At 38.7% G+C, this 15,747-nt stretch overlaps 1 protein-coding gene across 4 annotated transcripts in view; it reads left to right on the forward strand.

Annotated features, from left to right (window-relative positions):
* Positions 1 to 2,427: 2,427 nt before the first annotated feature.
* erich3 (glutamate-rich 3) overlaps positions 2,428 to 15,747 on the forward strand; it is a 15,361-nt gene continuing 2,041 nt past the window's right edge. The window contains exons 1-15 of one of the 4 annotated variants that reach the window (XM_053625879.1): positions 2,428 to 3,009; positions 5,871 to 5,964; positions 6,193 to 6,318; positions 6,416 to 6,487; positions 6,569 to 6,697; positions 7,304 to 7,462; positions 7,555 to 7,593; positions 7,701 to 7,895; positions 9,033 to 9,210; positions 9,510 to 9,696; positions 10,334 to 10,518; positions 11,709 to 11,855; positions 11,976 to 12,368; positions 14,259 to 14,390; positions 14,663 to 15,747. The exon at positions 14,663 to 15,747 is cut by the window's right edge and continues 2,041 nt beyond it. In XM_053625879.1, coding sequence (XP_053481854.1) covers positions 2,990 to 3,009; positions 5,871 to 5,964; positions 6,193 to 6,318; positions 6,416 to 6,487; positions 6,569 to 6,697; positions 7,304 to 7,462; positions 7,555 to 7,593; positions 7,701 to 7,895; positions 9,033 to 9,210; positions 9,510 to 9,696; positions 10,334 to 10,518; positions 11,709 to 11,855; positions 11,976 to 12,368; positions 14,259 to 14,390; positions 14,663 to 15,747 — 3,141 coding nt within the window. In that variant the 5' untranslated portion in view covers positions 2,428 to 2,989. The remainder of the gene's footprint in view (positions 3,010 to 5,870; positions 5,965 to 6,192; positions 6,319 to 6,415; positions 6,488 to 6,568; positions 6,698 to 7,303; positions 7,463 to 7,554; positions 7,594 to 7,700; positions 7,896 to 9,032; positions 9,211 to 9,509; positions 9,697 to 10,333; positions 10,519 to 11,708; positions 11,856 to 11,975; positions 12,369 to 14,258; positions 14,391 to 14,662) is intronic. The other 3 variants (XM_053625882.1, XM_053625883.1, XM_053625881.1) reach the window with 3 other exon arrangements.

Genomic DNA, 15,747 nt, shown 5'->3' on the forward strand with positions numbered 1-15,747 from the left:
CACTGCACAATACTATACTACACTATACAACACTATACACTATACATTACTACACTATACAATACTGTACTACACTATACTACACTATACAATACTACACTATACTACACTATACAATACTGTACTACACAATACTACACTGCCCAAGACTATACTACACTATACTACATTATACAATACTACACAATACTACACTGCACAATACTATACTACACAATACTGCACAATACTATACTACACAATACTACACTATACAATACTGTACTACACAATACTACACTGCACAATACTATACAATACTATACTACACAATACTACACTATACAATACTGTACTACACAATACTACACTATACTACACTGCACAATACTATACTACACAATACTACACTATACAATACTGTACTACACAATACTACACTGCACAATACTATACAATACTATACTACACTATACAATACTATACTACACAATACTACACTATACAATACTACACTGCACAAGACTATACTACACTATACTACATTATACAATACTATACTACACAATACTACACTATACTACACTATACAATACTGTACTACACAATACTACACTATACTACACTATACAATACTGTACTACACAATACTACACTGCACAATGCTACACTACACAATACTACACTATACAGTACTGTACTACACAATACTACATTACACAATACTATACTACACAATACAATACTGTACTACACAATACTGTACTACACAATACTACACTACACAAGACTATACTACACTATACAATACTATACTACACAATACTACACTACACAAGACTATACTACACTATACAATACTATACTACACAATACTGTACTACACAATACTACACTACACAAGACTATACTACACTATACAATACTATACTACACAATACTACACTATACAATACTACACTGCACAAGACTATACTACACTATACTACATTATACAATACTATACTACACAATACTACACTATACTACACTATACAATACTGTACTACACAATACTACACTATACTACACTATACAATACTGTACTACACAATACTACACTGCACAATGCTACACTACACAATACTACACTATACAGTACTGTACTACACAATACTACATTACACAATACTATACTACACAATACAATACTGTACTACACAATACTGTACTACACAATACTACACTACACAATTCTACACTACACAATACTATACTACACAATATTACACTACACAATACTGTACTACACAATACTACACTGCACAATACTATACTACACAATATTACACTACACAATACTGTACTACACAATACTACACTGCACAATACTACACTACACAATACTACACTATACAATACTGTACTACACAATACTACACTGCACAATACTACACTACACAATACTACACTATACAATACTGTACTACACAATACTACACTGCACAATATTACACTACACAATACTGTACTACACAATACTACACTACACAATACTACACTGCACAATACTATACTACACAATACTGTACTACACAATACTACACTGCACAATATTATACTACACTATACAATACTACCCTGCACAATACTATACTACACAATACTACACTATACTACACTATACAATACTGTACTACACAATACTACACTGCACAATACTATACTACACTATACAATACTGTACTACACAATACTACACTACACAGTACTACACAACACTGTACTACACAATACTACACTGCACAATATTATACTGCACAATACTATGCTACACAATGATATACTACACAATACTATACTACACAATATTATACTGCTCAATACTATACTACACTACACAATACTACACTACACAATAGTACACTGCACAATACTATACTACACAATACAACACTACACAATATCATACTGCACAATACTAGACTACACAATACTACACTACACAATACTACACTGCACAATACTATACTACACAATACTACACTGCACAATATTATACTACACAATAATATACTACACAATACTATACTACACAATACAACACTACACAATATCATACTGCACAATACTAGACTACACAATACTACACTACACAATACTACACTGCACAATACTATACTACACAATACTACACTACACAATACTATACTGCACAATATTATACTACACAATAATATACTACACAATACTGTACTACACAATACTACACTACACAATATTATACTGCACAATACTATACTACACAATACTACACTACACTGTGATAATGCGGCAGTGATTTCAGGTCTGTAATCTTTCAGTTGGCCAGCAGGGGGCAGATTAACTGCACTATCACATTTACACCACGTGAACGTCTCTCTGCTTTTTCGGTTGAATTGTGTGTGTGTGTGTGTGTGTGTGTGTGTGTGTGTTAGAAAATATTATTATCCGGTTAGCAGGTAGCATTAAACATGAATAGTTTTATATCAGAGATATTTTTGTTTGTCTCCTGTTCATCACCTGTGAGCTGAAGCGGATTTCATTCCCTGTGTGTGTGTGTGTGTGTGTGTGTGTGTGTGTTAGAAAATATTATTATCCGGTTAGCAGGTAGCATTAAACATGAATAGTTTTATATCAGAGATATTTTTGTTTGTCTCCTGTTCATCACCTGTGAGCTGAAGCGGATTTCATTCCCTGTGTGTGTGTGTGTGTGTGTGTTTGTGTGTGTGTGTGTGTGTGTGTGTGTGATTATAAAGGAGTCCTGTAAAAATATATAAATAAATAAATAAAAACTGGAGCGCGGCGCAGTCACGTGAGTCTCTATGGCAACGCGACTTGTCATCAGTGCAGCTCGCGCTCAGGTTGCATATCAGATCTGTGTCTCTGTACAGCAGAGTAAAGTGTGTGTACAGTGTGTGTGTAGTGTGTGTAGAGTGTGTGTATTAGCGGATCGCGGCAGTGAGGAAAATCTGCAGATCTGATAAACACCATGAGCCATTTAACCCCGGGGTAAGTACTGCATTTACTGCGCACGAGCTGCTGATGTGTGTGTTAGTGTCTTTATGAACACTGTAATGTAGTGTATATGAGCGATAATAAGCATCAGGAAGACGAAATGCGTGTGTGTGTGTGTGAGTGCGTGTGTGTGTGTGTGTGTGCGCGCGTGTGTGTGTAAGTGTGTGTGTGTGTATGAGTGTGTGTGTGTGTGAGTGCGTGTGTGTGTGTGTGTGTGCGCGCGCGTGTGTGTGTGTGTGTGTGTGTGCGCGCGCGTGTGTGTGTAAGTGTGTCTGCGTGTGTGTGTGTGTGTGCGCGCGTGTGTGTGCGCGCGTGTGAACGACGTTACCCTGGAGATGAAGAAACACTGCAGAGAATTGGAGCAGGAAGCTGCAGGTCGAGCTGGGAGTGTTTTACAGTTAGAGTTCTTATTCAGATAGTTGTGTTGTGTTTATGAAGGTGTTATAGAGAGCTCAGTGTGCTGTGAAAGTGTTATAATGCTGTTCTGCGTATCAGCACTGTCCAGCTGAAGGTTTAGATCAGATCATCACCTCACACTGAGAATCAGGAATATCACCGACCTGCATAAAAATAATATCTATATACAATTAATCTCAGAAAATAATCTGGGCCGTCGTCTCCTTCCCTCGGGCAGGTGCATCAGAGTCCAGTGTAGCTTTAATAAACAGCAGCCTTCCTTTTTCCTACATGTATTAGTGTTAGTGTTCACACCCTGACGCCTCTGTTATTTAATGTTAATGAAGTGTTAATGCGTTATTCTGTAACTGCGTGTGTGTGATTCTGTACTGTGATGTCAAAGACACATTTCATTTTTGCCAATTAATGAGATATTTCCTTCTCTTAGGGTCGTATTCAGAGTCCAAAAGTTACCACAGTATTTATATGAGGAAAGTTGCTGGTATTCAGAGTCGTTTCACGCAGCTGCTTAAGCAGATTTTCTGAGCTTCACATTCAGATTATTAAAATCACCTGCGTGTAGAATACTGAAGTGTGTGATTTCAGGATTAAATGGTAAATGGTCTGCACTTATATAGCGCTTCTTTAACCTTAGTGGTTCCAAAGCACTTTACACCATTTCTCATTCACCCATTCACACACACACACACACACACACACACACACACACACACACACACACATTTACACGCCACAGCTGCCATGCAAGGCGCTAACTTGCCTTCGGGAACAACTTGGGGTTCAGAGTCTTGCCCAAGGACACTTCGGCATGTGGAGTCATGTGAGCTGGAAATCGAACCACCAACCCTACGATTAATGGACAACCCGCTCTACCACCTGAACCCCAGCTGCCAAAATCCTCACTGAGTGCTGAACTCAACTCTGAATATGACCCGTAATGGATATTGGACTCCCAGGATTCATCAGTGGCACCAGAATGAATAAATACACAGAATTAAGTACATAAATACACAGAATGAATAAATACACAGAATTATACACAGAATAAATACACAGAATGAATAAATACACAGAATTAATTAAACCTCCCCAAGCCACCCTGCTCCCGATCAGCTCTTTTCCTCGGTATCTCTGAGACCCGGGTCAGAGGGCGCGTGAGTGTTAAGTGTCTCGTCCATCCGTAATCAGACTCCTGTAACTGATCCACTCACTGACGGTCCTCTACACACACCTCGAGTCCAGAAATCAAAATGCTGTCAGAAAAAAACCCAGGAGCAGAAAAACAACCAAACATTACAACCAGGAGCAGCTCTACACGAAATGAGGTTTAGGATGGATGCAATCGCAGTTAAGAACTTTACTGAAGCGAGATATGCAGATAAATCCAAATCATAAGACAGAGGCGTGGTCGAAATAACAGGCAGGGCTCAGGCGATCAACATACAGGCATAAACGAGGCAAGGCAAACATCAAAGATGAGTAACCATTTTGCTTGTATTTTTCTCATTTGTAAGTCGCTTTGGATAAAAGCGTCTGCTAAGTGAATAAATGTAAATGTAAATGTAATGTAATGTAGCCAGAAATGAGATCAAAAACTATGAGTAAATGACAGCGACAATGGCAACTGCGCATATACAGGGTTAGGCAGGAATCGAAGTCGCGGTCACAGAAAACAGGGTCAAAACACGAAACATGAAAAATGAATCTATGACAGGGAACTGGGAGCGGAAAACACCAGCGTGGTCCAAGTGAACTAATCTAAAGTTTAAACTAGCTAAATCTGTCAAGGTACGTAACATTCCCTATCTAATTATTTTTAATACTCTGCGAGGTGTACAGGGAAGCGAGCGGTATATATCCCAAACATAATCAGCGTTAAGTGCTGACAGCTGAAAACAATGAAGACACACCCCCGAACAACAACCAATGACAAAACAGGGAGGAGACAGAACAGAAACAAAACAAACGCACGTGTCCACAGTAAACATTGTCCCGGTTATCAACATTCGACGAGCGTGTGCTCGTGCACGCGCGCGCCCTCCGGCTCTCAAAGCGCGCGGCAGGCTGCGGCTCTGTCTAAAGGGGAGATCGTAACAAGTACATTATATAAAAATGTGATTTTGTAGCGTATTGATGCTCTTTGAGGCCAGAATGCGGAGATTTCAGTGTGTATTTATGGAGATTTTCATTTTTAGCATTGCGACTCAAGTACAAACATTTATTTTATGTGACAATTTTTAAAAACTAACCTGTTCCTGTAAGTTCATGATGTTTGGTTGATCTTCATGTCTTCATCCTCTTTCACTTTGTTTTGTGTTACTAGTTTAGACAGAAGCTCTTATTGATATGAAATGTGTAAAAATCGTACGTGTCCTGTAGCTTGTTTAAAGATAAACTGTGTGTGTGTGTGTGTGTGTGTGTGTGTGCTTTATTGTTAGGCTGATTGGAGCATATAACAGTCTGACAGATAAACACCTTACAGCATATTTTAACAATGCACGAATACGGAGACATCTGCAGAGAGTCGGACTGGTACGCCATCACATTATCACAAAAAAACATCATCACCATGGAAACATTAACACTCTGAATAAACATCATCACTGTGTAAAAATCCCACGCAAACATTAATACACAAAGCATCACTGCTACATAAAGTCACCACCGCACAAAAACATCAACACATCTTTCCTTCTGTGTGTGTGTGTGTGTGTGTGTTGTGTGCATGTATGTGCATGTGCGCGCGTGTGTGTGTATCAGATCAGCAGGAGTGGGCGTATCGTGTCGGAGAAGGAGTTCAGGTATAAGGTCATACACAGAGACCAACAGCGACACGTACGGGAATGTCTCGCTCAGGCCATATTCCACAGAGTGCTGGACATGGAGGTGAGGGTCACAGGGTGCAGTGAGGGGAAACATTAATTAGCAGATATAATATCGTATTAAATAATTCTGTCTGTATGAAATGTTTTTTTGTGATCAGCGTCTGCATCAAACAGAGATCAGGAGGAAACTGGAGGAATTTTCCAGGAGAGAGCGAGTGAATAAAATGAAGGTGTGTCATGTTCGTGTGTGATGTAGTGTGTTTGCTACATGAACCTGAGATGTGTTGTTATTATAATCTGTTGACGGACAGGTGGAGCGCTGTAACAGGTATGAGGACGATCCGCTCATCTTCCTCTCTCCACGCCCACCGACCCGACTGAGGAATTCACACGCTCAGCATTCTGGGCCAGAGAGAGAACCATCTGACTCCACTGACTCGGTATGCAGAACATACACACCTGAGACACCTGAGACACGTCAATCTGCACAGTGAAGAACTTATCGAACTTTCATTTTCCTCTTGTGTATGAGACATGTATTCTTTAATCTACAGTAATTATGAACTCTTTAATCTTTCAGAACATCATGTCCCTTTTGAGGCTCTGTGTGTTTGTGTGTGTGTGTATGTGTGTGTTTGTGTATGTGTCTGTGTGCGTGTCTGTGTGTGTGTGTATGTGTCTGTGTGTGTGTGTGTGTGTGTGTGTGTGTATGTGTCTGTGTGTGTGTGTCTGTGTGTGTGTGTGTGTGTGTGTGTGTCTGTATGTGTATGTGTCTGTGTGTGTGTGTGTGTGTGTGTGTGTGTCTGTGTGTGTGTGTGTGTGTGTGTGTGTGTATAAGCGTCAGTAAGGATGTTTTGTCTCGAGTGGGACCGAGAAAACATTTGTTTTATTTTATTTCTCCTATTTAACACTCAGTAAGTTTCAGCTCGACTTTATGACTGAATTTATAATCAATAATTTTATTAAAATTTTTAAAAATAAACTTCAATGATACTGAATGTTTGTGTTACTGTCATTGTTATTGCTGTAATTGTGTTGTTGTGTAGTTGGGCTCGTCAAGGCCGAACACGGCTCCAGAGAAAACTCAGCGCCCGGTTCGTCTGAAGCCTCTGAACAGCAGCACTCCGACATCAACCAAGAGAAACTCGTCTCGTTGCCAGAACCACGACTCGACTAATGACAGGGAACAACCAATCAGCTGCATAGTGAGAAAAATGTGTTATTTTTCAAAGAATAATGTGTGTAATCATTGATATGGTGAAGTTTATTGTAAGGAGATGTTTATGTAACATGTAAGGAAGGAGTCTCCAGTGTCAGCACTGTGAAACAGTCAGAGGTAAAGCTGTAACTTTAAGTTTTCCACATCTTCATCACAGAGGAGTTTACAAACACACACACACACACACGTTGTTAATGTTGTGGTGTTGTATTTCTTCACTGTAGTTGGACAGAGATGTGATGAGACACTTGACGCTAACAGATTTCTCCAGCTCTGTCTCCCCGTATCGACTTCCTGTCATTAATAACTTTGTGACCCCTGTACCTCCACTGAAGAGGAAGGACAAATTACAAAATGGGACTCTACGGGGTCGAAGGTTACGACCCACTACTGCCCCCAGTGACGCTCCTGACACAAAGGTCAGTGTTTCAGCTCCCCATCTTTTGACTGACATGTCAGAGACGTCTGCTTGTGTAAAAACACCATTTTAGGTCAAAGATGTGATTCTGGGCTTCTTCAGAGACTTATCGGTTTTATATAAGCTGAGTTTATTTCAATTTCAGTTTGAATTTATTTGAGTCTGAGTTGATTTGAGTTTGGGTTTATTCGAGTTTGAGTTATTTGAGTTTGAGTTTATTTAAGTTTGGGTTTATTTGAGTCTGAGTTGATTTGAGTTTGAGTTTATTTGAGTTTGAGTTATTCGAGTTTGAGTTATTTGAGTTTGGGTTTATTCTGAGTCTGAGTTGATTTGAGTTTGGATTTATTCGAGTTTGAGTTATTTGAGTTTGAGTTATTTGAGTTTGAGTTTATTTAAGTTTGGGTTTATTTGAGTTTGAGTTATTCGAGTTTGAGTTATTTGAGTTTGGGTTTATTCTGAGTCTGAGTTGATTTGAGTTTGGATTTATTCGAGTTTGAGTTATTTGAGTTTGAGTTATTTGAGTTTGAGTTATTTGAGTTTGAGTTATTTGAGTTTGAGTTTATTTAAGTTTGGGTTTATTTGAGTTTGAGTTATTGAAGTTTGAGTTTATTTAAGTTTGGGTTTATTTGAGTCTGAGTTGATTTGAGTTTGAGTTAATCGAGTTTGAGTTATTTGAGTTTGAGTTATTTGAGTTTGAGTTTATATGACTGAGTTATTTGAGTTTGAGTTTATTTAAGTTTGGGTTTATTTGAGTTTGAGTTATTTGAGTTTGAGTTTATTTAAGTTTGGGTTTATTTGAGTCTGAGTTGATTTGAGTTTGAGTTAATCGAGTTTGAGTTATTTGAGTTTGAGCTATTTGAGTTTGAGTTATTTGAGTTTGAGTTTATTTGAGTTTGAGTTATTTGAGTTTGAGTTTATTTGAGTTTGGGTTTATTTGAGTCTGAGTTTATTTGAGTTTGGGTTTATTTGCGTCTGAGTTTATTTGAGTTTGGGTTTATTCGAGTTTGAGTTTATTTGTTTGAGATTAAGTTTATTTGTTTATTTTATTTGTTTTTAATTATTTGATTTCACTGTATTTAAGTGCATTTAATCAGATTTTAGTTTGGGTTGTGACTGTCCTAATCGACTTCCCCCAAAGGAGGGTGCTGTTCAGCGGGCGTGGTCTCGGAGTGCGGTGTGGGTGAAGATGGTGTATTTTGGGAAGAGTGTGCACCTGTCACATGACCTGATGGAGCTGAAGGATGAGGTGAAGGTTTTCCAGCAGCACTGTGGGGGAGAAAATCTCTGTGTTTATAAAGGAAAACTTAAAGAAGGAGGTGAGTCTCAACACAATAACAACTTTTTTTTCTGCTGAACTAAACATTTCTGCTGAACATTTCTGCTGAACACATCTACCAAACATGTCTGCTGAACATCACCAACACAATAACAACTTACCTGTACAGTACACACCTGTACTCGTTGTGTAATATAGTCATTATGTACATACTGTATTTACAGCTCCAGCTTCAGTGAAATGTCTTTTATTCATCCTCATTTCCTTCCCTCTTTCTCAGTCTTTACTCACTGTAACTGTGTGTGTGTGTGTTTGTGTGTGTGTGTATGTGTGTATCAGAGTCATTTCAGTTTGTGTCTCGGCGTCACCGTGGTTTCCCCTTCAGTCTGACGTTCTACCTGAATGGGCTGCAGGTCGAGCGTCTCAGCTCCTGTTGCGAGTTCAAACACAGGAAGAACTCACGGCTTGGAGGACGCCATGCCCACTTTGGCTTCTCTGGGGTTGAAGGAGCTGCCCCTTGCTACAGGTAAGCCCTGCCCCCACTGCAGGTAAGAAACTGCAACTGCTACAGGTAAAGCCCCTCCCTTACTACATGTATGTCATGCCCTCTGCTACATATAAGAACCACCCTCTGCTGTAAGTGAGCCCCTCCCCCCACAACACATAAAGCCCCACTACTATAACCAATGAAAATAACCCTCCAGCAGTTAAGCTACCTCATACAGGTACACCCTGCCATCTCTACTAAGCCTCTTCACCTGCTACACATTATGGATTACAGTCTAAGCCTCACCCCAGACTACATTTAAGCCCCGTTCCTGCTACTTATTACCCCTACCTCTTACCACAAATATGCCCACCCCATACTGCAGGTAAGCCCTGTCCCTACTACACATAAGCCCCGCCCCACAACAAAGGTGTGCCCTGTCTCTGCCATACATAAACCTCACCCCATACTAACCACAGTTAAGCCCCACCCCATACTACAGGTAAGCTCAATCTTTGCTCCACAAAGGCCCACCCCATACCAATAGTAAACCCCGTCCCTGCTACACATAAGCCCTGCCTCCTTCTACAGGTAAACCATTTCTTTTTTTAGTTAAGTCACACCACATCTATAATAGGTAAACCACACCTCTAAATAAACTCAATATCGTCTCCAGGTGCATCATAGCGATGGGCCTGGATAAAAAACCCACTCCACCAAAGAGGATGAGAAATGATCTGCTTGTCTCCAAATCCTGGGAAAAGGAGAAAGAAGAGGAAAATCACTCGAAGTCTGAATCCAGCCAATCACACGATACTGAGACCAAGAGAAACACCAATCAGGAGCACAAACACAAAAACGGTACTGTACAAATAAAAAGATAATACTTTATCACTGATAATGATCATTTGGAAATCAGTCAAAAACTTCAGTTAATGATCACATCAAACATCAGAGAGCTGAAGCCTGGACAAACATCGTCTGGTCTTTCTCCAATCCTCAGCTGTCCAGCTTCAGTGAGTCTGTGTTCATGTCACAGTCAAAGTCACATGTTCTCCACTTTCTGATGTGAACATTAACTGTATCTGTATGATCTATATATTGTGCTATCTATATATTGTGATCTATATATTCTGCCACATCATTGGCTGATTAGATATTTGCATGAATGAACAGGTGTACAGGTGTTCCTAATAAAGTTGCAGCTGCTTTGTTAAGACTGCTTTTTTTTGTTTGTTTGTTTTTTATTCAAATTTTATTGACTTCCATCTTTGGCACCTCTGACCATAGCACACTTTTGAATATAGTTTTTAAGCTCATTTACCAGTGACTGCAAACATTTAGTAATTCCTCTTGGCTGAACGAGCTCCGCCGAGATGCCGACCAAAACTTCATTTAAATTTCATGTACCTTTTATGTAAGTTACCCAGAAGTCATTCAAATCTCAGGAGAGGGTTCCCTCTGGTGGTCTGGAGGGGAACTGCCCCCGCTAGATATTACACATAGATACACACGTTTACATACATACTTTTTCAGATGTGTATTATTTGCAAACTATACTATTTGTATTATTGATCAGATTATTATCATTGAGTGAGTGTGTGTGTGTGTGTGTGTGTGTGTGTGTGTGTGTGTGTGTGTGTGTGTGTGTGTGTGTGTGTGTGTGTGTGTGTGTGTGTGTGTGTGTGTGTGTGTGGTGTGGCGTGGCACACGGTGGCTTAGTGGTTAACACGTTTGCCTCACACTGCCAGGGTTGGGGGTTCGATTCCCACCGTAGGTAGGCTGATTGGCATGTCCAAAATGTCCGAAGTGTATGAATGGGTGTAAGAATGGGTGTGTGAATCACTGCGCCTGGGGTCAGTCTTGTCACTGGATCGTGGCGGTCACCGGGAAGTGAGAGTGAGGCTGATGCTGCGCAAGTCTTCCTCACTTTAATCCAATTCACATGCAAGTCAAGTTCCAGTTTGTGTTCTCCATAATGGAGGCGGAAATGTAAACTTCTATCTTCGTCGAAATCGACGAACTGTGTGTGTGTTCCTCTTGTGCTTTAGGTTATGAGGAAGACTTTGAGGCTGATGATGAAGGTCCCATGGAAGATGGAGTGGATGAGGGAAATGAAACATCTCCATCACTCAGCAGAGAAGAAGAGGACAAGAGAAGAAAGGATGAAAATGGAAGTGACAATTTGAACAGAAACAGTCAGTGTATTTTTTTTATATTTATTTAATGAAATATAACTCATTTATAAACCTCACTCTCATGTTCAGTATTGAGTTTTGTTCTCCAGTTCTGTTCACATTGAATTTCTTTTCCATTAGAAGTGAGAGGATCATCGTCAGTCTCCTCTGGTCTGTCCAGCAGCTCGTCCAGCAGTGAGGAAAATGAAGATGAGCTTGATGAAGAACAGAAAGAAGCGGAGCTGAAGCCTAAGAGACACATGGCCACATTAACATCAGAAAAAGATGCAGAGGAGACTGAAGACCTGCAGACAAGCAGCGTGTCTCTGCCTACTGAGAATGAAACCCAAAATCGGGAGACGGAACAGACAGAGAGGGTTGATGGAGAAACTGAAGAACCCAGAGAAGCTGAGGAACCCACAGATGCACCTGTAGAAGCTGAAGAACCCAGAGAGGAACCTGGAGAAGCTGAAAAACCCAGAGAGGACCTCAGAGCGGGAACAGCTGGAGATGTGAATAAGGAGGGAGACCGGGGTGAGTATTAGCCTCAGGTTATCCCATGTTCTCACTGTGTGGATTTGACTGGAGTGTGTGTTCCCTGATGAACGCTAATCACTAGTTAGCAATTTAGCAATTAACTGCTATCTGGCAGGCATGTGCTGATATTCTGCTTTATATCAGGAGATTTGTTCTGGTCTTCTGCTTTCAAAATGGAACAGACTTTCTCTCTTTCTGAAAAGAACACAATTCTGTTTTTAATAAATAAATTGCTGACACTGTAGACTCCTTCCATAAAAATTCCATAAATGTTCAATGATTACATGTTTTTAAATCTGTTTATGTGGAGTGTCCGCTGTACTGTAAATGAGCTGTTACTATAGCAACGATAAGGTATTAGAACGAGGACATTACTACAAACCTGTGATGTGCAGCTGAGGTACTGTCAGAGCTGCTGTTACAGAAAACTAAACACCTTCTGACCAATCACAGTCCAGAACTCATCACAGTCCAGAACTCAGGACTGTTGTGGTGTAAAATGATTTATGAGAAATCAGACAGATTATCAGCACACTTCACTGAGCGTTTCGTTTCTGAGATTAAACTTTATTATAATAGAACATTTATTATAACAGAATATTTTATAGAACTTTATTGTAATAGAACGTTTATTATAACAGAATATTTTATAGAACTTTATTATAATAGAACGTTTAACAGGAAATCATTGATGTTTTTACTTTGTGTTGCGCGTTGTTTCATTTGCATGTTTAATGGTTTGTGTTTGATTTGTGTGTTAGATGTGAAGTGCCAGTATTTTTGGACTTAGATTAAAGAGTCATAATTATTTTTGTGATCTTCAACACGTAGAGATGTTTTGCTCTTTACTCAGTTTGAAATTAACAGTAAAATTGTATTTGTTGTTGTTAGAAAAGTACGAGTTTTGCCCTTTAAGTTCTTTGAGGCAAATTCTTTTTCTGATAATAAAATATGGTATATTTTGTAATTAAAGACTGAAAATACTGTGCGATCTTTTTCTCTGCTTTGTTCTTTGAGTTTGCTGTGTGATTATATTTTCTTTATCATATTGTTGTGCTTATTAATTTTATTCTAGTCATGTGCTGATATTGCATTTTTCTATCATGATAATTATCTGATGTTTTATTGTTTAAATGTGAAACTCTAAATGTATGTGATATGACTTTATAGAAACTTTATAGATTTTTTTCACCAAAATGCTCCTTTAAACATGTTCACAATAAGGAACCTAATTTGACAATAGTTTTATTTTATTTTTGTGTTATACACGGTGTATCAATTAATTATCAGCACATGCCTTATACACTCATAAACAGATTTAATGTGTTTATTATTGAGATTTGTCATTATAATCACTGTCGAGGTGAAGTGATGAGTTGAAATGATTATAGAGGTGTTATATGTGGGATTAAAAGTGTATAAATTAAATATAATTTATAATTATATAAATGTATAAAATCACATATGTTTCACTTAATTAACAATCTCTCTATAAATCACTGCATATGATAATAAATAAAACTGAATTTATTATCCAGTTATTAATATTCATATACAGAATAGTACACTTTTACATTAATCCCACATTAATACTACATTTAATATGAAAACCTGAAATGTTATATTTTATTATCTGTACCTGCATGACATTAATTTAATCTATTGTTTATTAATAAAAACATTTAAATTTCGTTTTGTGTGTGGGTTTTTGTTTTTTTGCATGTCTAGCTACTTTTTCCTCTGTTGTGCAAAGGTCAGAATGTTAGATTTTCATTTAGTTGAATTCTGTATAATTCTTTGTTATTTTCTTATATTTCCATCTATTTATTTTAATTTAAATTTTGACATGCTTCACGTTCCTCTTTCCTTCTCTACATCAAACCCAAGCCAAGTCTGTGCAGGAGAAGTTAGCGGCAGCCATTTTAAACATGACTGAGTGTGTCTCTGAACCTGAACTCAGTGACACCACCACTGAGGAAGATGAGTTAGTGTCGGTCGTGAGCCAGCGAGAAGGTCCAGGTGAGTTCCTGTCTAATCATCTACAATTATATTAATGTAATGAAAGAGTTTCAGTGTCTATGTTTCAATCTTAAACAATACAAAAAAATATGACTCATTTATGAATGTTTTCTGACAACAGTATAACATTTAAAAAATAAATTTTATAATTAATGAAATTATTGCTAGTGGAGATTTGTAGTAATTGCTCATCTGTTATGATGCTGCTGTGCATTAAAAAAAAAAAAAAAAAAAAAAAAATTTTAAAAACACAAAATTGCTCTTTGTTCCAGGAGCTGAGCCTGAAAATAACGTGGCCCAGCTGACAGGCGATGAAGAAAATGGATCTGAACCTGTGCAGGAGGCTGAAAGAGAAGAAGCACATACAGAGGAACCCAAAGAGGAAATCAAAAAGGAAATACATGAAACACCACAACCTGAGACAATAAAAGAGGAGGAAGAAAAAGACACCAACCAAACAGAAGGAAAAATTCAAAATGCATCCAACGAAGATGAAAGTGTGCAAGATGAGCAGAACAGTGGTGATGAAAAAGAAGACCAAAAACCAGAAGTCAAGCAAGACACAACTGATGAGGAAGAAGGACAAAAGCAAGAGAACAATAATTTCACAAACGAGGAGAATAAATCAAATGAAGAACCTGAAATGATGAAAGAGCCAGAGGATGAAGAGCTACCAGATGGAGAAGTGCCTAAATCTGAGGAATCATTTGGACAAAAACCAGAGAAAGAGGCTACAAGTGAAAATGCTGAAGAAACCAGAGCAACTCCAGTGGAGGAAGAGGTCAACATGATAGAGGAGATCACAGAGCTTCAGCTTGAGAACCCTGAAGAAACATCCATGAATCATGAAAATGTGGATCAGAATACTGTAAAAGAAAGAATAAATGATGAAGAGCCGAATGGTGGAGAAGAGGTGTCTGCTGATGATAAGGTCACTGAGGAGGTCAGAGCTGATGATGAGGAAACTTTTGATGAAGAATCAAGAAATCGGAGGAATAATTCTGAGGAGACAGGAAATTACATCACAGATTGTGTTGAAGGCATTATGGAAGATACGGAATTAGAATTAAAGGGTTCGGCCATAAATGAGGTGAATAGTGAAGATGTGGCAAGTGAAGATAAGAAATCAGAAGAAAGATTGGTGGTATTTGTGACTGAGGGAGAAAAAGAGCAGAGAGAAGACGGAGGTGGAGTTGAGACAGACGTGACGGATGGAATGGAGGAAACCAAAGACCAGGATCCTCAAGTTAAGGAGGATGAGAACACAGATGAAGGAAACAAGGATGAGGAGAAAATCGATAAAGAGATGACTGAAGATAATGCAGACCAAAAAGAGCCCACTCCACCAGGTCAAACA

This window comes from Ictalurus furcatus, chromosome 5, assembly GCF_023375685.1.
Source record: "Ictalurus furcatus strain D&B chromosome 5, Billie_1.0, whole genome shotgun sequence".
Taxonomy (NCBI): Eukaryota; Metazoa; Chordata; class Actinopteri; order Siluriformes; family Ictaluridae; genus Ictalurus; species Ictalurus furcatus.